Source organism: Sminthopsis crassicaudata, chromosome 2 (assembly GCF_048593235.1).
Source record: "Sminthopsis crassicaudata isolate SCR6 chromosome 2, ASM4859323v1, whole genome shotgun sequence".
In the NCBI taxonomy this organism is placed as follows: Eukaryota; Metazoa; Chordata; class Mammalia; order Dasyuromorphia; family Dasyuridae; genus Sminthopsis; species Sminthopsis crassicaudata.
Window position 1 is genome coordinate 541,522,791 of NC_133618.1, and position 23,510 is coordinate 541,546,300.

The window sequence follows — 23,510 nt, forward strand, 5'->3', positions numbered from 1 at the left end:
TAAATTTCAGTAAAAAGTTTGTGAAAGTAAAGAGGTAATTATTTTCTCACTGAAGTTCATAGACTTCCTGAAATCTGCAGACTTCTTGGGGATTCGTGAAGTCCTAATTAAGTACCTCTGACTGACTGACTTGATGCATGTGACCTTGGACAAATCTTCAATGGCAAAACTGAGGTAATAATTTAATTCACTTGAAAGCTAGCATCCTGTTAGCAAAAGCTCTCTTAGTTATGAATGTTTCTGATATTAGAAGGCTCTTGGTCAATGAAGTAGATTTGGTCAGCTTAGAACCCATGCTACTGCTTATGGAGACTTTATGATGTAGATTTGGAGCCAGCAGGCCTGGATTTGAACTGAATACTGAATAACACTGTCCAGGCTGGTTCACAGCTCTGGGTCTTAGCTTCTTCACCAGTTAGATCTTAAAGGTCCTTTTCAACTCTAATCTTATGACTTTAATTTAAACCTCTTGGGAGCTGGCCGAAAGGTCTAATGTTCTCTCTCCTGGATATATACCTGTTGTGAATTATTCCTCATGTCCAATAGTTTGGGAGTAATGAAGTCCTGTGGGAAAGTAGCCTAGACATCATTTCACCATTCTCCAAAGGGCTTTAGCTTCATCTCTGCAGCCAGTCCAGAGCAAGTACATCATAAACACACCCATACCTTGGATGGATATTTCTGAGTGTTCTTTCCATAAAGGCCTTGGGGCAGCAGGAAGGGCAGTAGGTCGTGAGAACAAGTCCTGGGCTCCTCCCCCACAACCCACACAGGAGTTCCCACCCCCTTCTGCCCCTGTGTATTTCTATCACTTCCCCTCCTCCCACCTCAACTCCAGCAGGAGGAGGAAATGAAGAACAATGCGGCAGATCTGAGAGTGGGCACGGGGCCCGCTGTTCAGGACCAGTTTTCGGGGGCATGGGCTTTGACTGTGGGCTCCCCTCCCTCCTCCACAAGACCTACCCCTTGGCTTCCCTTCTGGCCGACTGTTCTCCCAGATTGTCCTCCCACAGTCCTTACGGCTGTGGAAGTTCAGACTTTAGTAGGTCTCACGTCTGTTTCTTGGATTTTGGGCTCTCAGTTTTGGGCAGCTGGCAGTTTCCCTTCTTCCTCATTTTATATTCCTCATATATCCCTCGGGGATATATAATGCTTTCCCATCCTCTCCCCCTCCCCCCTTGAGAATCTCTAGCTAGGGAAAGAGTGACTGCTTTGGTGCTCTCACAGGGAATCCTGGGCCTTGAGCAAGAGGAAGGAACTAGTCCCGAACAGAAACAAAACTGAGACCTGAACCTCTGAGTCCAGAGGTGGGAGGGGAAGGGGCTGGCTCATGAATGGGAAACACTATTCTCTAGAGAACACAAAGGAATCTCCAGACTACTTTTCAGCTTCCCAGAGCTGGGAGACTGGTGGGAACCACAGCTTTTGTTTTTCCTTTTGGACTGAAATAATGGTCTAGCCTGAACCGGAACACCTTCTCCCCTATCCTCAAAATATACACTCTCTATTCCAAGGCTTCCTGCCCCACAGCTCTGGGGTACTTCCTGTTCTATGAGCCTGGGGGTGGGGTTCCCAGGAATCTGGCCACTTCCTAACCTGGCTTCCATATCAAGGAGAGTAGTAGCAGAAGAGTTAGAGCTGAATTCCAAGCAAAGGGGAGGGTTCTAGACCACTTGTGTCTCTAATATGGGGAGCCTGAGAAGTGCATAAGACTCTCCGCTCCCCTAAGGCCAAGATCACAGTCACTTACATGGGCTTCAGTTTTCCTGGACAGACTTCAAGCAACCTCTAGTGACTTCCTTGGCCCTTGGCTACCCTTGCTTTTTCTCCTCTGATATCTTGGTATACCATATCTTGGTATCTGATATCTCGAGATCCATTTTTACCCGGAAAAACTGACATTCTCCATATGAAATATCTCCGCTCTGCCTCTGTAAGAGGCCGGGACCTGCCAAATCTTACGTATGTTTGTTACATACGATGGTTGTGCACTACATACAGTCTTGTATTGTTTCTTCATCACTTCATAGGAGCAGCTGCCCTCCCTTGAAGGGAGACACCATCTCCAACTGCTTCTGTATTCCTCATAAGTTCTTAATAAACATTTCTTGATGGGACTGCCTCTAAACGGGACTGAGTTCTTGAGCTTGGCGAGTTCCTTTCTTGGTTAGGGACTGTGGAGAAACTTCCCTCAGGTACCCTTGAGGTCATTCAGGCCCAGAGGCGAAATTTCATAAGATGAAGAATTCTTAAATCTACCTCAGAGATCTTCTAGTTTCTAAATTTTTTTCCCTTTTGTGGAGGCCTGTGACTTCATCCATGTAAATGTAAGGACCTCCTTCTGTGCAAACCCTCTCCACTGATACAAATGCAGCAACTTGCAGTCACAGGGAGCCATGAAACCCAGGAGATTGATTGATTATATAGGGTCAGAGGCCCCTGGACTTGAACCTAGGAGTTCATTCTCTAGAGGCGCCTCTCCATCCCCTGAGCAGCCTGTTTCTCTCTGCCCCGTTAGGCATGGGGAGGCCGCGGGCAGCGCAGAAGGGAGAAGCGGTTTTCATGGAGTAGAAGCAGAGCTGTCTCCAAACTCAGGGCTTTTCCGCCCATGCCGTTTGCAGGCTCACAGGCCCAGGCAGTTTCCCTGTCCCGAGACAAGTAAGAGGCCGGGCTGGGCCAAGGGAGGCGAGGGGCGCCGGGAGCCCCAGGGACTAGCTGGGCCCTGCTCCGTGCCTGTCACCAGGCGATGTACTGTAGCCCAAGTGCCGCGAGACTCCGGCGGACCGGCGCGGGGCTGAGGGCTTCCGTCCCAGGCTGATCCTGGGCTCCGCTGCCCCCTCACCCAGCCCTTACCTGTGGCTCCCGAAGCCGCTCCGCAGCAGCTACTCCCGTGGCACCGAGGTAACCCAGGGGGAGAGTAGGGGATTGGCGGGCCTCAGATCTCTGGGTGAGATGGGGGGTGTGCTCCAAGCACGCGAAGGCTTCCCCGTAGGAACGGGCGGTGAGAACAAGGTGTTCCGGGCCCAAGCAGGCGGCGCGTGGCGGCGGAAGGCTCCGAGGTCACCGTCCGGCCCGCGCCACTTGGGTTCTCCCACGGGTCTTCCTTGGGCACTCTGGAAGAGAGATGGGCTGACCACTTGCTCAGCTCTGTCTCACTTCAAGCCAGATCACTCCAAAGTCCAGGCATCACCCCGTGATGTCACGGGCGCCCTTTGAAAAGGCGAGCCCCCGGGCGCAGGAGCGCCGGGAAAAGCCTGGCGGACACCTCCGACCGCTTCCACTCCCCCCCACTCCTCCAGAGCCCTTAGATTGTTCGTGAAATGGCGTAATTGTGACCGAAGACAATTGTGACATGGGCTGACTATCAGCTGCGGTGACTTTTAATCTAAGGCAATTGTGACTTCGGACAGTTGTAGTTGGAGCAATTGTGATTTAGAGTGTCGTCGGTAGTGACCGGTCTAGAGGGATTAGGAAGTGAAGGGACAGATTGGAGTGGTCTGTGAGGGGCACTGATTGTGACCTGGACTGCACTAGCCGCCAGAAGACTTGGGTTCGAATCCTAGCTCGGCTCCTCACTAGCCAGGGTGATCCTGAACAAGTCAAGCCTCTCTGAGCTTCAGTTTCCTCATGTGCACAAAGCGGGAGATGGAGGTGGGGGGTGGACCTCCGGTAGCTGACATTCTGGGGCCCGCCCTGGAGGTGGCCTCTTCGCCCTCGGCCGCAGCCTCGGCTTCCGTGGGTCAGTTTTTTTAAACTGTCCGTCCATCTCCTGCGGGTTGACCCCCTCCCCCCCACGACACGACGTAATACTCGGGTCTCGAGGCGATGGGGGTGGTGCCTATGGTTCCCTCAGGAAACAGAAACAGAAACAAAAACAAATCAGCTTCTTCTCGCGACCCAAAGCTGAGGTACGCCGCCGACGCGTCAAGGGGGGGGGGGGAAGCCCCGATCCGCCGATCCCTGCTGCGCCTGCGCGCAGGAGGGGTGGTGCTTTGCCCTTTGTTGTGGGGCCCCAGTTTCCCAGGACACCGCGCGGCGGGAGCGGGGGTGGGGCTATGCAGATTAGGAGGCTCGGGGGCGGGGCGGTTGCAGCAGCGGCGGTGGTGGCGGTGGCGGCCGGGGAGGGTCAGTAGGAGGGAGGCACTCGCTGAGGCAGCAGGAGGCTTTCGGCCCGAGGCCTCTAAAGGGACTTTAGCCCGCAGTGACTGGCCCCGCGCCTGACCCACTCTCGCTCACTCACCTACTCCTCCACCCACTCACCCCCTCCCAGCGGCGGTGGCAGCGGCGGCGGCGGCGGCGGCGGCGGCAGCAGCGGCAGCGGCAGCGGCATCGGCAGCGGCGCCACCTCCTCCTCCCACCCTGAGCATAGCAGCCAAGGATGATAAACACTCAGGACAGGTAACGGGCCTGGCCCCGGCTCCCCGCCCCCTAGCAGCCCCCACAAGGCCCCGTCCCTTTCCGTCCCCTCCCCTCCGACCAGGCCCTATTCCTCCTCCTCTCCCTTTCCTTCCCTCTCCCTCCTCCCCCCTCCTCCTGCAAATCGGCCCCATCCATTACCCTTCCCCCAACTGGATCTCTGCCTCCTAAGCCTCCTACCCCACTTCTTCCTCCGCGGGTCTCTCTAGACCTGGTTTAGCCCATCTTCCCCTTCCCCAAGTAGGCATCATCTCTCAACTAGGAACATCCCGTCTATTCCTAACCATTAAATTGGGCTCCATCCTCCCCTCCCCCTCAACTAGGCCCCATCCCCTACCAAGGGGTTCCCCTCTTCCCCTTTCCCATTCTAAAGCTATCCTCTTTTCTTATTCGTGCCTTTCCCCCAAAACTCCCCCCATTAGTTCTATTCCTTCCTTCAAAGCTCCACAGCTTTAGGCTTTCCTCCCTCTAACAGGTTCCCATCCTTCCCTCCCTTCCCCCCTTCACATACAAGTGAAATCCTCAAACGGCCCTTTCCCTAACCAGGCCTTGGTCCTCCTTTCCTCTCCCTAAATTCGACCCCTCCCTCAAAGTTAGTACTATCCATGGATTCTTCTCTTCCTTCTCTCTTGGCCTATATTCTTCCTTCCTCTAAACGAGTTCCTATCCTTATCTCTCAACACTGAATCCCATTTTACTCATTCATTCTTTGAAAATGAACTAGGCCTTATCTTGCCCCCTCCCCCATTCCTTCTCCCAAGTGCTTGTCTTTTTTAATTGAGACCAATCATTCTTTCCACTCTCCACTTCCATTGTCTACCTTTCCCCCTTCCATATGATCCCCTTACTTGCAGTTTTTTTCCTTTAAACTTAATCCTAGCTTTATGTCTTGTCTTCTATTCAGGACCTACCTTCTATTCCCCCTCTCCCCCAAAACTGGGTCCCTTTCAAAGTCCTTTAACAACTGAACTCATAAGAGCCTACCCTCAGTACTCTTTTTTCAAACCTCAATTCTCCTAAAGCCAAGTGTCATTTTTTTCTCTAAAATTGCCTTATAGCTTTTACCTAAATTAGACTATTTCTACCTCCCTCATATATGTAGCACTACTCTTAAAATTAGACCCCAATTTATTTGGGTCCTACCCATCCTAGATCATAATTCCTTAGTTCTCCACAAACAAGACTGATGGCCTCTCCACAATAAATTTGTCCCAAATTTCCTTTTATAAAGATTCCTATTGCACCCCTAAACTTGGCACTTTTCACCCAAAATCAAACTTGTACTTGCCCAGTCTGCCTTTAAAATAGACTTCAGAATTCAAGCTTTCAACTGGACCTTATTCATCCTCAAACCGATTTACCCCCCCAAAGCACATTTCAACCTCCCAAATGGAACTCAATTTCTTCATTTAAATCAGGTTTTAATTTAACCCCTTCCTCAAACAGAATCTTTGCATTCTTCCTCACCCAAACTGGTTCTAACATTCCCATATCTATCCTGTCCCTATTTCACATTTCCTACCTAGTCTGATCCCATAGATTTTTTAGTTGGCCTCAACCCTTTGCTCACTGCCAGCTTTTTGTTCCATGTTTATTTTAGGTTGCTTCACCTGCAGCAGATCTACATCATTCAAGGGTCCTTCTTCTTCAGGACTTATTTGTTCCTTCTAGTTCCTTTTCAGAATGATAGACACAAACATCACTACAATCTTTGTTTAGCAAAAAGCTACCGTTCCCCTATTTTCATTCAGCATTCTAGCCCAACCCACTCCCACCTATTTCCTTGCCACCTGAAGAAATAAAGCTTGTCGACATTTCCTGGTTGGTTTTCCGACCAGTTTGTCCCACCAACTGCCCCTAACCACCTTCTGCTCACAAACCTATTCTGCTGTTTTGTTCTTCAGGTTCTTCCTCACCTTTCTTTATCCAATCCCTTTGGCTTCTATCTCTTCTTCATCCATATTCTCAGAGAAGCTGAGAGGAAGCTTGAAGTCAGATCCTAGTACCTCTCTAAAGGACAGTGGAGGCTGAGTTGGTGTATTAGTGTAGAGCTGGTGGTGAAAGTGGAGGAGGGGAGAAAGCTGCCCCTCTAGGGATGAAGGATGTAGGGGAACTCTGCAAGGCTCTGAGGACCCAGGACACTTCTAAAGGATGGTGGAGGCAGAGTTGGTGTTTCAGTGTGAAAAAAGCAAAAGATCCCTTCTCCAGGAATGTAAGGGGGTGCGGGAACCTACAAAGCTCCCAAGTGTCCTTTAAGATTTGTTTGGCTGGCCAGCTTCCTTATGGGTAGAATCTTAGGTGTTTAGAGCAGTGTTTTAGGGAAGGCAGGGAGATGATGTGGTCTTTGGGGGCCGTTAGTGAACTATATGCTAAAAGATTGAACTTTTCCCAACGTGAGACCTGTGGAAATAAAGGGACTTTGGGAAGAATTATGTGAGACAAAGATCTCATGCACAGTGTTCTGAGCATGACATTGAGCAAATTATCTTTCTGAGCCTCAGTTGCTTCATTTGTCAGGAGATGTAGGGCTAGATTATATAATGACCCTTCTGATGCTGTGTTCTGTTATTATTTATGGATAAGGAGCCTGAGGGGGGGGTTATAAGAACCAAGGTTTAGATCAGACGACCTAGGAGCCTAGGAGTTAGGGGTATATGTGTGAGGAGAGAGTATTTCATTGCTCTGAATTATGACAGTTACATTTCTGGAGCTTTTCTACAAGTTTCCTCTGGCCCTCTCTTTTTTCTCTAAAAGGAATTCTGATAGAGTACAAACTAGGGATTCCGATAAGAGCCAGATATTCTTCTCAGTCAATGTTCTTGGTGTTTGGTATCCACTGAGAGCTCTGGCTGGGAGTTCAAACTCCCATTGGGGGTGGGGAGGGATGGGATCTTTGGCTGGCCTGGCCCATGTAAAAAACCCAGGAGGAGGAGGTTAGGTTTCCTGGAAGAAGTTGCAGAGTAGCCTGTGTTGTGTTTTGAAAGCAAGACTTTTCCTTTTCCTTTCCTGATTGGTGCTTATGAAATGTCAGAATTCCTATAGAGATTCTATAGGGGAATCCTATGTTCCTCTAGGGGAGAAGGCATAGGTGCATTATATAATCCAATAAACATTTTTAAAGTAACTATTGTATGCTTTTTAGATGCAATTTAAATTTTAGCAAATTTGTTGTTGTATGAGGTTAAAGAGCCTTTCTTGGCTGTAGAGGACTTGCAAGGTACCTGGTAAGTAGAATGAGTTTGGTTCAGATGACAGTTTACATTTATCATGCAGGGTGAGTAGCATGAAGAGACTAGTTGTGATTTGGGTGTAAGAGGGCCCAAGTTTCTCCATCTGTACAATGAAGCCTTGTCTTGGTAAGAACTCTGTTAAATTGTTTTGTGTGGCCTTTGTAGGGTAGGGTGGAAGGGATAGGGCCAAATCAATTGCCTGACAAAAATCTTAACTGAATGGCTTCCTGGGAAATAGAATTTCTGTCTTCTAAAAAAAGGGAAGTTTCCCCCCCCCCTTTTTTTTCCTGGCACTGCAACTTTGCTGGAAGCAGGAACTTTGCTCTTCTAGTGTCTTCAAGGTCATCCTTTTAAGAGATTCAATCCTGGAACTGTCAAGAAGCCCCCCAAATTGGAGGTGCACTTCAGAAAACTGTGTGAGTTATTAATAGCATTTCCCACTCTGCCAATGAATCCAAATTTAGCTTCTGAGAGCTGCTCAGAAATATAGAAAGGGGAGTGGGATGGGGGTGGGGCAGATATTATTATTAATTTGTTTCTTAGTTTAAAAAAAAAAAATCCCAACAAACAATACCAACAGTAATCCATACCTTCTCATGCTGCTTTGAGGTGGGTTCCATGATTCAAAAGGTTTTGAAGTCTTTTTGAAGGGTATAAACCAGAAACTGTTAAGTAGGTGGGTTGTGAAATGTTACTAGATAGGAACAAACCAGGTAAAATTTTTCTTAGCAACAGAATGATAAAAGGCTTTGTATGAAATCTAACCACTTAAAAAAAATCTTCTAGGCCTTCAGTGCTATGTAAACAATGAAGTAATTCCATCCAGGGACCTGGGAAAGGAGGCTGGGGCCAAGAGCTTGTGTTGCTTGTGTCACAGTAAACCAGAGTTAGACAAGATCAGTCTCTGCCTATGTCTTTTAAAAAATGAAATTAAGTTCCTCTTTGGATTTTGGATCATAATTACTTAAATACCTCATATGTTTTGGCAATATTTATAACTACCTTGTGCAAAAGATAGAGAATAGCAAACAATTTTAATAAGGAGTATTTCTCAGGAGCAAGGACTAGTATGGAGATGCACACAAATCCTTCTTTAGTTGTCACCATAACTATAGTTCACATAGAGAGTCAGACCCTAGATTTGTTTTGGAGCTGTGATTGCTCTGGGAGTGATGTCATATTTTTCCTTCACAACAGTGCTTAGCACACAGGCTTCTTTGGAACAGAGTAGCTTTGGTGAAATGACTTAAGGTTGGCTTCTGCCCAAGGACCCTTTCTCATTTGCAAGGGAAATTGGCAAAAAGCAACTTAATTGTGGTGCCCCTTTCCTAGCAGTAGCAGTCTCATTCTCCACATCTCTCCTTTCTGTTACTCTTTGCTGGGGTGGATGATAGCCTTAGCTATGTTTATCTTTACTCTTGCCTTGGGACCAGTGATTTGGAAGAGGCAACTCTGGTCTTTGTAAAAGTAGCTTAAATGAAGAGAACCTTGGAATATGGGTGAAAGTCCCTATGATAGATCCCAGGGACATGGGTATGCTGGAGACATATACTCAAGTGATTTTGGAGGGAGAATGAACAATACCAGGAATGATGATAGTATTCCTTTTCCCTATTGACATGGCATCTGACTGCCAGGGTCATCTAGCCCTCCTGTGGCAGGTAATTGAAACCTCATGATGTTCCAAATGTGGAACAAAAAAAAAAAGAAAATCACTGGGCATTTGGAATTGAGTATTATAGTCTTTTGAGATAAGTCTGACTAAAAGTTACCTCTAGAATGAAATCTTTATCATGACACTGTCACAGCAGTAATGCTGTTTAATGCTTTATGGCTGGGGTTTATCTTGCTTTAGGCAAAACTGAAATAGAAAAATTTAGATGTCAAAGTAAGTTTAGGGGTTTTTCTTTCATGTAACAAAGGAATCTTTGCTTTATTCAAAGTCATTCACTGTGACTATTTTAAATGGCAAACTCTTAGAGCATTTGAAATGCAACACAATTTGAATTGCACAAATATGATTTATATATGACTTTTCCCAGAAATGCGTGAAATAAGGTCAGTTTCTATAGCCAAGCTATAGGAAAGCATAACCTCTGGTCCTGCAGACGTATTTTGAATAAAAGCTGCCAAGATGTGGTATCAGAGTAGCAACATTCCCAAGAAATATTTCTCAGGAGACAGCCAATGCCTAACTAGGAAAATAAAAGGCTGGGAACCATAGGCTGACATCTCCCAACTTCCTTCCAAGTTGACTTGTTGATATCCATTTTCAGAAGCTTTTTGCTTTGTCCAATGGTGCCTCTAAAAACAGGGTGGGTTCAGCTTGGTGTTTAAGTTTAGGCTGATAAATTTGACCTTTAATTCCCCTGGTCTTTTCTGCCTCATGAGTTGAGCCTATGAAATCACCCTTTCTGTGGTATTAAAAAAACCTTCACAGTGGAGCAAGAAGGATGTAAGTGGGAATTGGAAAAGGTTGAACTTTAGGCCCAGTTAGGAGCAGGATTCAACATGAGTGAAATCTAATCAGTAGAGGTTCTGTGAAGGGCATCACTCCTATATTGAAGAATCACAATTTAAAATGTAGAAGCCCCTCTTTTCCATTTTGGATTAATTGTTTATGGTGAGATTAGATTAGGCTTTAAAAAAAATTTTTTAACCACAACTGTCTTTGCAACACTATAGGTAATTATGGCAGAATAAAGGATTTGTGGGGTGCTTCATGACCTTAATTTTTTGTTTTGCCTACTGAGTTTAATTACAAGTCTGTTTTAGAAATGAAAATAGTTTTTGAAAGAAAAGCAGTGTGCTCACAGCCAGTGAAAGGGGGGAATGCAAATAAATTATATAATGAGAGAATATTGATTTTTTTTTTTTTCCCTCTGAGCCTGGGGTTAAGTGACTTGCCCAGGGTCACACAGCTAGGAAGTATTAAGTGTCTGAGAGAACATTTGAATTCGGGTCCTCCTGAAGTCAGGGCTGGTGCTCTATTCACTGCGCCACCTACCTGCCCCGAGAATTATTGATTAATTGTAGTTAATCTAATTTGTAGTTATCTAAAACTATAGCTACATCTCCTAGGAAACTGGAAGTAGTTTGTGTGAGGATCTAAAATGTTTTCCCCAATTTGGCTTTCTGGAAAGAATTCTAAATCTTTTGTATAGACTGTGTGGGGGAGGGAAGGATCTCCAGGATTGTTCTCAGCCATCTTGTGACTTCTTATTGTGGTATAAACATGTGTTTGAAGAGTAGAGAATTCATAAAACTAAAAGACAAAGGGCCTATTGACTTAAAAAGGTTCATCCTTCTTCTGACTCTATTGTTACCCTCATTTGCCAGGCAAACTTCTTTATACATAGAACCAGACCTTGTGGCCAAGCCTGTGAATTGGTGGAGCCTATGCCATTCAGGTTGGCTTAGGAGTTTCTGCCATTTGATGGGAACAGGCAGAATCTCTGGGATGATACTTTTGGTGTGTTCATCTGTAAAATAAGGGGGATTGGATTAGCTGACCTTTGGGGCAGGGCCCCTTCCAGTTTTAAAGCTATAATATAGAGAATATATATTGGAGGGGGTATCTAGACAGTTTAACATGATCTCTCTGCGCCTGTTTTTTCATCTGTAAAGTTAGAGGGTGACATTTTATGATCCTTTCAGTTTGAAGTTCTATAAAAAACTCCATCATCAAAAAAACAAAAAAAAACTCCATCATCCTGGGCCTTTTCTGGGGAAAAAAAAATTACTTGCCTTAATATCTGAATATATACTCTTAATCCAGGTTGTCAGTGACAGTTGCTTTCTCTCTAGTGTGTGACAGGTAAAACCATATCATTCCTAAAGGATGAAAAGTTTGAATCAGAGAGGGCTCCTCAGGAACAGCAAATGATCATATATTGTGAGTGTTCATTGCTTTGAGGAAAAGCCTATCAAAGGTAGAAGAATTTTGAAAAGTCATCTAGACCAGTCCTCTCATTTTATAGGCAAAGCAGAGAGATCCAAGGACCAGTTAGTTCCACAGGCTAATTAAGTGACCGAGGTGGGGTGTGAATCCAGCTGATTCCCAATCCAGCTTTGTGCTTACTATATTCTATATTAGGCTACCTTATATTCTATTATTCTGTTTCTTAAAATAGTGGATCCATCAGAAAGGGATCAAGTTTCCCAGTGACCCCAAGAAAAAATAGTCATGTTCTTGAGAACAGTCTGGAAAAGTGCTCTGGCATGCATACTTGGGCCTGGGCAGGTTAAGCTATATTCTGGGTTGGAGTATGGCCTAAAGGTGATTTCCTGGAGAGTGGGTGATGTTGCAAATTGCCTTTGTTTTATTGTTCTGTCAATTTGCCTTCAGTTGGATTCTTGAGGTCTTGAACCTCTTGAGACAGGCTGTATCATTGAAGGATCTAGGATTTGGTCCCTTATTTTCTCAAGCTCAGTTGTGGCCTGGTTGGTAGTAGTAACAAGAAAGCAAGTCACTCACTACTTGGGGTTCCACAAAAATTTGTAGTGTTGGGGACTGAAGGACCATTTCCAGAGTGTGGAATTAATGCAAAGACCTGACTGTAGTATACAGTTTCAACTTAGGCAGAAGGCACCATGAGAAACTCTGCTTTTCTTCACATGAATTGGTTAGAACACAGACCAGTGGGCAGGTGGTAGATATATATGTAAGGAGAACTTTGGACTGCCTCTTACCTGTGCTTGACTTGTCAGCCACTGGCTTTGAGGTAAGCTGTTGATGGAAAGAGTCATCCAACTGTCTGAGAAAAAAGCATCTGGACTGATTGTGGGTCTTTTTTTTTTAATCAGGAGTCCTGGATATACCCTCTACATGTCATTAAGAGATTCATCCAGCCCTTTTATGTCTTTGATAAGCCTGTGAACTAGCATGCTGCAGTGCCTTCCTATTAGCTACCCTTAATAACTCCCTCCCATTAAACTTGTGCTTAATGTTTATAAAGCTAGTTCCTCATAATAATCCTGTGAGGTGAGTATGCAAGTATGAATACTTGGTCTTACACATGGGGAAACTGAAACACAGAAAAAGTAAATAACCACCATACTCACACAGTTTTAACTTTCAGAGCCAGGATTTGAACCCAGGTCTCCTGATTACAAGTTTCCAATATTTCTGTTTTAGTGAACTGTCTTTTAATCTTAACTATATGGCTATATATCATCTTCACCTTAGCTTGATTAGGCTTCACCCCCTATTCCCTTCTCCACAGTACCAATATAGACATCCTTCCTTCAACCATTGTTGCACACTCTAAACTAGCATTTGTTAGAGGAGTGAGCAAACCCATGTCCCCGTAGAAAACCTTGGTGATGCACCAAATGTTCTGTGGGGAGCAGTTAAGCTATGAGAGTTCAGTTTTCAGTTTTGATGTGTGGCTTTTGATCTTGATTTGAGCAAATGATTTCTCCTTTTTGTTACCCCCATTTTCCTCTGGCTTCAATGAGGAGGCTTGGGAATAAGCACTTAGTTCATCTTAGGGATAGGTCTTCCTGTTTTCTTGTGATCCCATATTTCTCTTCACCCCAGCCTGGGGGCTGCCATTGTAGTGTTTGTGGTCTGTGTTGGGTAATTACATTTATGCCGGTGGAGGGATTGTAATCCCTTCTTTTATGCAGATGGGGGGGAATTGTAATCCCTTCTTTCTTGGGCATGCTGAGCCTGCCATCTTAAAGTCCGCCTCTGCCATGTAAGAGGCAAGGATCGAGTTCCTCTTGAAAGCTGGCTGCCCCTTTGAGAAATCTATTTGTAGATGTTTGTTTATCAGAGATGTGAGCACTTCTGGTCAGTCATCTCCAGCCAGTCTCCCTTGGCTGTGTTCCAGGCTTTCCTGGGGCCTCCCTTCTCCACAGGAAGGCTGGCTTCCTCAAGTCCACGCTCCCCTCTCCCCCCTCCCCAAAGAAAAGGGAAGTAGGGTTGGCAACCAGAGGTGAAGCAATGAAGAACAATGGCTTAGTTTGACTTAGAATTTTAAGTATGAGAGCATTATTTTCAAGGGTTGAATAATACTAGGTCAGGGTGTCAGGTAAAACTTTAAGCTAACCCAATTTCTCTTCACCTCTTCTCTCTTCCAGTAATATTTTACCTTTGAGTAACTGTCCCCAGCTTCAGTGCTGCAGGCACATTGTTCCAGGGCCTCTGTGGTGCTCCTGATGCCCCTCACCCACTGTCGAAGATCCCCGGTGGGCGAGGGGGCGGCAGGGATCCTTCTCTCTCAGCTCTAATATATAAGGTAAGGGAGTTCATGGGGAAATGAGTCCAGGGGCTGTTTCATAATCTGTGTTCTTGATAAGCTACAAAGTTATGAATTCTTTTGAGGGATGAAGCTCCATCTACCAAGCCTATTTATTTACATTAGAACTGAATAAGGCAAGAAAGAAATTGGCTTCCACAGTGACCAGGTTGAGCATAACAACTGCCATAGAAGATGGGATATTGAGCCTCGAGCTAGGGGAAAGTCTGTGTTGTGTCAGTTATGTTGTAAGGAGGTCTCTACAAGTGGAAAGGCTATTCAGTGGGCTCCCTGCAAGGCTTTTTTCCAGACTTACTTTCAAATCAGGTGCACACCTTAGTCAGCAAGATGCCTTATGTTCAAATCATCTTTCCAGTGTTTGCTAACCAACACTTTAGAAGCAAAGTATTAAGGACTGATTGGTGAGGTGAGATGTTCTCTTTTAGGAACTTAGATGCCTGCTTTCCTGAAAGAAAACCAGCAGGAATTTAGGAGGGAGCCAATAGACTGGATAAGAGCCGCAGACCCACCTTAAGCCAAAATGATTCCAGGTCAACGAAATCTGATACAAATCCAGGGAAATCTTGTAATTTTTCATTGCAAGTATCTGATCATAAGATCTGCTCTTCACAGCCCTTTCATTTCCTGGGCTTAGACACCTACTTTAGTACCCCTCCCATTTTCAAGACTTGGGTGGCTTGAACTAAAGGAGCCTCAGGCTCCCTTCAACAACATTCAAAGCCTGTTGGCATGTTTGGCTATTTTGCAAGCCTGGGATAGGAAGATCTGAAAATTTTCACTCAGGGCTGGCTAGGAGGCCTGGAGGACTTCTGGAAGAGCTTTAGTGTAGGACTTTTTCTATAAGTCTTGTGGATCCTAAGCCCCAGTCTGCTGTAAACCTCATTCCTGACTGTACTGTAACCTATCTGTAGTGCCCAAGCCATTGTTCTATCAGGGAGACGCCCTCAAAAGTTTCTAAAGCTTTTTTCCCCCAATGGGAAGCAGTTGGCTAGACACAGAGACACAGCAACAACTTAATTTGGATTGGGCATATCCTTTCTTTCAAACTAACCCTTCTACTGGCTGTTCTATTTTGATTGATTGACTTGATTATTTGATATTATTGATGATTAGGCCAAGATGACCATCCTCTGCAAATACTTGCTGTAGAGGATGAAGGAAGCATACCGGTGGTCCTAGGATAGTATCTACCTTGCTCTCTTTCCTGATGTCCCTTCTAGGACGAGAAGCTCACTGTGACCCAGGACCTCCCAGTACACGATGGGAAGCCTCACATTGTTCACTTCCAGTATGAGGTCACCGAGGTGAAGGTCTCTTCCTGGGATGCAGTCCTGTCCAGCCAGAGCCTGTTTGTGGAAATCCCAGATGGGTTATTAGCTGATGGGAGCAAAGAAGGGTAAGGAGTGAGTGGCTTTCCGGCTGCTCCTTGGAAGTGATGCTGTGGATTAGGTGGGAGTTAGTTGTCCAAGGGAAGCCTGTGTGTCTGGGACTAGCCCTCTTCCTCCAATATTGGGCTTCCCAAACACAACAGATTATCTTTTTAGCCAGTAAGGCAGGCCTTGTTGCAGGCTATAAAGAAAATCCGTATCACATTAACCAAATCCCTGCCAAATCCCCTACTGAGCTGTCTATGATGTTGATTGTTGACAGTACTGCTCAGAAAAACTGGGTAGATCCAGTGGACTGGAGGTGGGGTAGCTAAGTTTCCTGCAATCTCCAAGTTGTTCACAACAGTCCCAGAATTGCTTTCTGCACATCTCTTAAGAAACACCTTTGCAGGGCTCCTGGTGGCCTCAGATCATCCTCGTGAGATGCTCAAGTTTTCTCTGCTGAACTTCATCTCCAGAGATGCTGATTTTACTTCAAAAATGAAGGGCTCTCATTTATCAACAGATTCAACCAAGTCTCTCTTATAATAGCAGACATTTATATAATGCTTTCATGTCTCTAAAACACTTTGTATACATAATCTCATTTGAGGCTAACAACAACCCAATAGGTAGGTACCATTCCTATTTTGAAGGTGAGAAAACGGCCTCACTCATATCATGTCAGAGGTGGGATTTGAACTGGGGCCTTCCTTCCTCCCAACCTGAATTCATTCATCCCACTGTACTTCTGAAGCAGAAGCTGAGCTTCCTGAGTAAGTGTCCCCAGAGGCCTTAAAACAGGACCCCTTCCCTAGAACCTCCTAGCTCACAGGATGAAAAAACAACTTGAAGACTTTAGTGGGTCCTAGGAGGTGTAGGCCTTTGGCCAAGACTAATACCCTCTGGGGCACCATCCACTGCAGATTGTTAGCACTGCTGGAGTTTGCTGAAGAGAAGATGAAAGTGAACTATGTCTTCATCTGCTTCAGGAAGGGCCGGGAGGATAGAGGTGAGCAGCTAAAGTGGACCCGAAGATATAGTTTCCAAATGGGCATTAGGGATGAAAGGGGAGGATGAGTGGTGGCTAAGTGGGGAGGGTTAGGGTTCTGGTTGCCATTGGGCAGTCATGGAAACGCTGGGGAAGAGACTTGGGGTATCCTAGTTTGCTGAACCAGGAAACACGAGTACTGCTCTGTTTTAGATGCTTTATCTTCAGTCTTCCTTTGGTGGAAGATGGGAGAGGAGCTCCTATTCTGTATCCCTCACTGGGGGACTCCATCCTCTGTTTCTGCAGCTCCACTTCTGAAGACCTTCAGCTTTCTGGGCTTTGAGATTGTGCGTCCAGGCCATCCTTGTGTCCCCTCGAGGCCAGACGTGATGTTCATGGTTTACCCCCTGGACCAGAACTCATCTGACGAGGACTAGATGCAATGGAGGAGGCCATTTTGAACAGGAGCCACAGCAGGGGACTAGGGGAGGGTCGGGCAGCCTTGGGGTGGAGGGGGCTCCACGCTGCCAAGGGAAGGACGCTGTAGGGCTCAAGGTGAGGGTCTCCCAATTGTGTTCTCGGAGTTGACTCGTTGAAATGTGTTTTCCATAAAGAACAGTATAAACATATTATCCACATGTAATCACCAATAGTAAATGAAGATGTTTATGAACTGGCATTAGAAGCTTTTTAAACCGCGTTGTGTGGTGTCCCCTAGCCTGGGGGAGAGAGATTGCCTGTAGGAAGGGGCTGTCCGGGCACAGGGGCAAGCCACATGGAGGGCTGGCGGGCATCACTAAGGCTCTAGTTCTCCTGCTTTTGGTCTGTCTTTCTTGTTTTAAAGATTTGTGTATTTTTCTTTGTTCTTAGCCCATCAATTTTGGGGCCCCTTGCGTGGCCCCCTGATAATATCCCTTGAGATGTAGTTTAAAACTTTTTTTTTTCCCTTTCAAATGACTATCATTACAGTCCCCAATATACATTTGCCTTAGAATAAGCAACACCAGTCTCTGGTTTGAATCCTTCTTTACAGCTTTAGTGCTATCCTGGCTTTGGTTAAGCAGGCTTAAGTCTGTTCATTGTTACCACTGCATTTGATAAAGGGGCATTCAAGTTCCCTCCCACCACCAGGACTTATATTTAGGGCCCAGGCTTCTTGGCTCTCAGCTCTTCTGCCAGCACTAGGGGTTTCCACTCCTGGCCGCTGGCCTGGGATCCCAGTGTTTCCTTCCCAGGCTTGGAGAGCTAAGAAAGTAATTCAAGACCTGGGAGTAGGGAAAAACTATTCACTGGGGCTGGGTGATACTTCGCATGAAGTGACATCATCTCTGCCCTTCTCCCCAACTCCCACTCCCCACAGCAGAGCCTGGCCATAATATTCTGCCCTATCCAGTCTGGGAAAGATGGGAAATAGATGGGAATAAGTGGCAGACAAGCGGCCTGCACCCTTGTTTTCACTTAACAGCTTGTTCTTGGGGAAGAGGGGAGGAAGTAGACAAAAAGGAAGCTGGTCTGACCCATCCAAGCTGGTGAACTGGGTTGGTCCTTTTGGGGAGGGGGGGTGGTAAAGGTGTGTTGTGTTACTGTGTCAATAAACTGGTTTAAAGTTGTGGTTTTGTGTCTTTCCCCTGCTAGTGTGATCTGCTACTGATTCAATAGTGGCCTTTTAAAAACAACTGCTTACAGTAAAGTCAGAGGGTGGACTAGAACAATAAAGAACCTTGAGCTAACTGGGAAGAGGGATTACCCAAGAAACAGTAATAGTTCTGCAAGAGCTAGCCCTCTGTCCTTAACAGCCTAGGGTCTCTAGGGTCCCATTTATGCTTGTCAGACTCAGGAGATTAAGTGTCCAGAAGACATTACTAGTGATACCCTAGAGAGGCTCTGGCTCAACTTGAGGTGCTCCTGTGGGAGATGACTTTTAACACCTGGCTTGCCAATACTTGTGGGGATTGCTGCCTAAAGGATTAGCTTTAGGCAATGCCTGAATGACTGACTCTTCATTACTGCTAGAGATCTTAGAAAGTTCAAAAATATGCTTAAAGTAGGCGGCTTCTAATTCCTAGTGTCTTAACTTGTAGGCCCTTTTTTGCTTTACTGGGTAATGTTTCTCCTTTCCCAAGGGCAGTGTGAACATTTCTCCCCATCTCCTGGAAGTTGGAACTTCTCTGATGCCCTAAGCTACACCTAGGTATTCTGCTGGGTGCTGTTCTGTAATATCTAGCTTGAAATCAAGATGCTTTTGCCTTCTCATCTGCTATGGGATTCCTTCCTTTACTATCTATTTTCTGGGCCTGAGGCTCAATATCTAGAAACAGCCCACAGCAGTGGCCTTGAAGCCATTTGCTTTGACTTAGGCACAGAGCTTGGCTGGAACTCAGCAAATTCACTCAAAGAAACCCTGAGGGCAGTACCTGTATGCTAGGCCAAGAAAGTAGAAGGGGAGCCAATTAAGTGTGGACAATGGAAAGTAAGACCAATGACACAGAAGTTAAAACCTAGTAAAAAGAATGCCAAAATAAGAAAAATGAGAGTGGGGTGAAGGGAGCAGAAGTCGCTACCAACTACAGATAGGCAGAAAATGTAGCAATGACCCAAATCCTAGCTTTTCTCCTTCCCAAAGTAGAAAGGCATCAAGTGGACTGGGTGAGGAGGATTCTCAGTAGGAGTTGTTTACTGCCATCTCCTGGTGGCTCCTCAAAGACAGAACAAGATAATGGAACTTTGTACACTAGGTAAGGCAATACTTTTGAGGCAAGAATGGGGATAATTTTTTTTCCCTGTGAGGGCCACTGAATGGAAAAAAAAAAAAAAAAAAAAAAGGGCCATACTTTTCCCTCTCCCTGAAAGATGAGTTAAACTCACTTGCTTGAGCCTACATTTTAGAATGGTCCACTGCCCTGTGGCTTTATACTAGATGACTAATAACTATGCACAACCATCAGCTGCTCTTTAGAGTAGATCTGAGATATTTTTCTGAGACAACTACAGCAGGTATTATTCTTTGGGCTGCAGTTATCATCCTATGGACTAGATAACTGTTGGGGATAGAAGTCAGTAGACAAAGAGCTCCTTTCTTATACATCCCCAAAAGCATGTACAAGCCTAAATTTGGGAGGTTTATAGTCCAAAATGTAGTTCTCAGCTGCACAGCTTTTTCATAATCTCCACTGTCCCAACCTCTGGAGTCAGGATATACCCAAAAGTACCCAAATGCTCCAAATGCTTAAAGGTTGGGGCCTGCAGGTGGAAAAAAGCAAAGGTGGTGATGAAGTAGGAAAAAGCAAGCATCTGTATTGACCCACCCAAAGTTCTGGAAAGTATCAGATATAGCCTGCCATCAACCATAAGAGGAGGCTATGTATGTGAATCAAATTGGAAAGAGAGAAGGTAGTAAGGATGCAAACATGGAAAGTATGTATGTGATGAAACAGTTTGGGGGACACTAGTAAGCTGAGTGCATCTCAGTGGCACACACTTGGGAGAAATAACCAGCAGCCCTCACAGGTTTGTGATTGTCTCTTAAAAAGATTTATTTTCTCTTCTTGCCTGAATGTACAAAGGCAAAAAGAGTACAGTTTGTATATATATATATATATATTTATATATATATAAAAAACAAGGAACTTGGTAATGTACACTTTACAGAAGGGAAGAATCAGGAAGACTGAAATCAAACCCAACAGAGCAACTCCAATGGAACAAGCTATAAACAGCAACACTGCCCCCTTCTTGCCAGGCCCAACCTGTTCCCAATGGGCTGAATACCATGGCAAGGAGTTGGGCTAGGGAAAGGAGTTGAATAAAGGGGGCGGGGAAGAGGAGGGGGGCAGAGAGAGGGGTTCATCCTGGGATAGCCCCCTGGCAACGGGCTAGACAGAAGTTCTTGGGTTTCCCCAACACCACCACAAATGGCAAAAATAGGGCCCATTTATCATGGGGCCTAGTTGCTTGGTCAAACTCTGAGAGGATTCAGAGTAGCTCTTGAGTCCTGGGGTTGGAGAGGGCGGAGCAGCAGCTGACATGGAGAATTCCCTTCTTAAAGCCTGTAGTTAACAGGCCTCTCTATTTCCTCTGCAAACTCCCCAGCTTCCCACCGGCCTTCTTTACCCTGACTAGGGAGTGGGAGAAGGGGCTAGTCACTCTGCATTCCCACACTCCGCACTGTATGTTACTTTTATCTTGGTACTAACTAGGTATCTTGCAGAGCTGGACATAAGGATAAGAAGAAACAGACTAACCCTTGAATCACAGCCCAATTCATTTCAGTTGGGAATTCAGTGCTGCCCTCAGCTTGATGGATAGGCTGGCTAGGGACAGATCCCAGGCCTTGTTATAACCTTCTTCCCTTTTTTCAGCTTTCTTCTGAAAGCCATCTTTCGATGGGGAGCTCCAACAAGCATTATCTTTGCAGTCCTAGGCAAAGATGGCTTCATTTGCTCTGGCCTGGGTTCCTAGTCCCTCCCACCCCACCCCAAGGGGAATCCTTACTATATCTGATAAAATCCCAAGAATGGTATGGTTCCCTCAATGGTCCCAATTGTGCCTTGAAGTCCTGAGGCCTGAGGTAGGAGTGCAAATCCTCCATTTAACATTGTTCTTCAACTCCATCTCTTCCAAATTAGCAGCCTCATACCTGCTACCACCGTGTGAGTGGCAGGATAGGGAGAGAAGCCTGGGCCTGGCAAAGGGCCAGGGGTCTGGGAATGGGAAGAAGCATGTTGCCTGCTTTTGCTGCCATCTTTCTTTGTGAGCCCTTCCTCCCCAATACTGGGGGAAGGACTTGGATACAGGGACCAAAGAGCCAAACATCGTTTGAGAATAAAGAAAATTAAGAGAAAAGCTGTTCCCTTCTGAAGAACCCCGAGCCCGTCCCACTGATCCACCAGCTACCTCGTCTCTATGTTACAGAGTGAGACAGATGGAGCAAGAGTTTGGGGCCATACCCGCCCAATGGGAAAGAAAACTACCCCAAACAATTTCCAAACAATTCCTCTTTACAGTATGTACAGAGCACGCCGCAGGCCGGCGCCACAGATACAAAACACACAACAATATTTAAAAACAAACAGGAACAGTGAGATGGGCCACTGGCTCAGCCCCACAGCAGCCTGGGAAGTTACAATGCAGATTAGGCCCCAGAATGAGCTCTTGAGTGGTGGCTGGTCTCAGGGAGGGGACCTGGATCCAAGTCCAGGAGCCTCCTTGAAGGGAAGTCACTGCTCCAAGCACAGCCTATTGGGAGCAGTATAAAGTAGGAAGAATAATTAGGGGGAGAGGGTGACTGTTTGATGGCCTGCGATAAGGTCTGAAAATAGCAGCTTTGCAGAGGAAGGAGGCTTCATACCCAACTAGGGCAAAGGGAGAGCATGGATCCCCATAAAGGAAAGCCCTGTAAGGCTGACTGTCCCATCTTTTCTACCTCCAGGGATGCCCTTAACTCTTAGAAAACAACCTCAACTGGGTATTGTGCTTGCCCCAATCACCTTGCCACCCCAGGAGTCAGAGCCAGGTTCCTATTCCCAGCTGCTTCCTTCTGGCACTCTGGTCACAAAAAGCTTTCCTCTACCCAGTCTGGCCCGGCCTCAATCCTAGAGGCCTAAGAGGAAAGGGGAGGGAAGAAAGGATGTTGAACTCAGAGGTTGAGCTCTGGAAGCAATATCCTTGGAGATCCTTTAAGCACAGCTACCTGCCCCTCCACATCTTCCAGAGGCAAGGAAGCAGACTCAATGCTGGCCTGAGTTCCCCATCAAAAGGGAAAAGGGAGGGAGAATCTCTGATCTTCAAAGCATCTTTTTTTAAGGGCCTAAGGTCCAAGAAACCTCCCCTAGCCAACAACCCCTATAAAACAGACGTGTATTACATATAAACACGGCTTATATTGGCACACATGGAGGTTAGAGAGTTATATAAAATCAAGTACACATGTACAGAAAGGGACAAGGGTTGCACGTGTGCAAAGCCCTAAGTGGGGAGGACACAGAGATGGCTGACTGTGGACAGTGTCTCCAAGATCTTCTGGGTGCTCCAGGGGCTGTCTCCCTAGTGCTACCCTAGGAAGAAAAGGCAGGTTTCATAGTTTCTAGCCCCCAGGTTTCCCATATCAGAAGCAGGTAGGATTATTCTCTGCCTGAGCATTGGGCACCAAAAAGGAAAGAAGAGATGAGGGTGGAAACCTCTGGAGAGAGGAATAGGAGGAGAGAGAAGAAAGAAAAATTGAAGTAGTTTAAAAAGTAGAAAAAAAGGAACTGGGAGACAGACAGCAGGACCTTGAAAAAGTGGGAGGATGGGGGAGAAGGCTCCATTTTAGAGGCCCCAGCTCTCCCAGGGGGATCCAGTGGGTGGGCTCTGTGCTGGTGCTGGGGGTTAAGGGTATAAAGAAGCCTCCCTTTTGGGTCCTCTGGGTAGGGACGTGGGTGTTCCTGTACGGGTCAGGCTCTGAGCACAGGCACACACATAGGTGCACAGGGAAGGGGGAGAAGGGATCTTCATTTCTGATGAATTTGTTTTCACAATCACAGAGAAAACAGCCCTAAAATTTCTTTCCTGAGATTCTAATTCCTCTGCTTGCTTCCAGCCCCTGGAGCCCCAGCTTCTGGGGAGATGAAGGGTCTGGTGGTGGTAGAGATGGGGGTGATTGCCGCGCTTTCTTCAGACCCCATCTAGTGTCTGGGGTGCACCCCCTGAAGGTGACCATGATGGGGTCTCTTGGTTTGGAGAAGGGGCTCAGGAAATGGAGCAGTGACTTCCCTGGGCCCGAAGCAATGCCCCCAGATTACAACCGATGCCTTTACCCCTGCTATGACCACAACAGTCATTGTGGCCAAGAGAATAAATACTTTTGCTAAGTACCAGCTCTCCGGCTCCTGAGGAGGAGGGAGGGACGGGGAGTCCAGGGGTCTGCTGGAAGGGAGATTGCCAAGGATCTGCCTCCAGTCTCCGTGAGAATGGTCAACAGGATGATCAACACCATTCAACTGATGTCTAATGGCACCTCCAGCACCTCCTCGGGTCACCGGCCTCGGAGCCCACATTATCCCAGAGCTTCAGGTCCTGCCAGAGGAGACATGGATGTTCAGCAGCTGACAGGCCACAAGGTGGCGTCCCAGGAAAAAGAGATCAGTTGGCAAAATGTTCTTTGTTGCAATGTTAGGTTTGCTAAGGTGATTCCAGGGGACAGAAGAAGAGGACAGGGGAAGGTTTCTCTCACCAGTCAAGAGAAATGATTCTCAACTTTCGG

General features: G+C 46.3%; 2 protein-coding genes across 4 annotated transcripts in view; one reads left to right on the forward strand and one right to left on the reverse strand.

Annotated features, from left to right (window-relative positions):
• Positions 1 to 4,233: 4,233 nt before the first annotated feature.
• OAZ2 (ornithine decarboxylase antizyme 2) lies at positions 4,234 to 17,879 on the forward strand. The gene is given in 6 exon segments (XM_074294842.1): positions 4,234 to 4,398; positions 13,734 to 13,809; positions 13,811 to 13,891; positions 15,133 to 15,308; positions 16,206 to 16,291; positions 16,577 to 17,879. Coding segments are annotated over 6 exon segments (570 nt in total). The 5' UTR covers positions 4,234 to 4,378; the 3' UTR covers positions 16,708 to 17,879.
• A 3,370-nt stretch (positions 17,880 to 21,249) lies between these two features.
• Positions 21,250 to 23,510, reverse strand: part of ZNF609 (zinc finger protein 609) — a 190,910-nt gene continuing 188,649 nt past the window's right edge. For all 3 annotated transcript variants that reach the window (XM_074294836.1, XM_074294835.1, XM_074294837.1), the window contains exon 10: positions 21,250 to 23,323. The gene's annotated coding sequence lies outside the window, so the exon portion shown is untranslated. The remainder of the gene's footprint in view (positions 23,324 to 23,510) is intronic.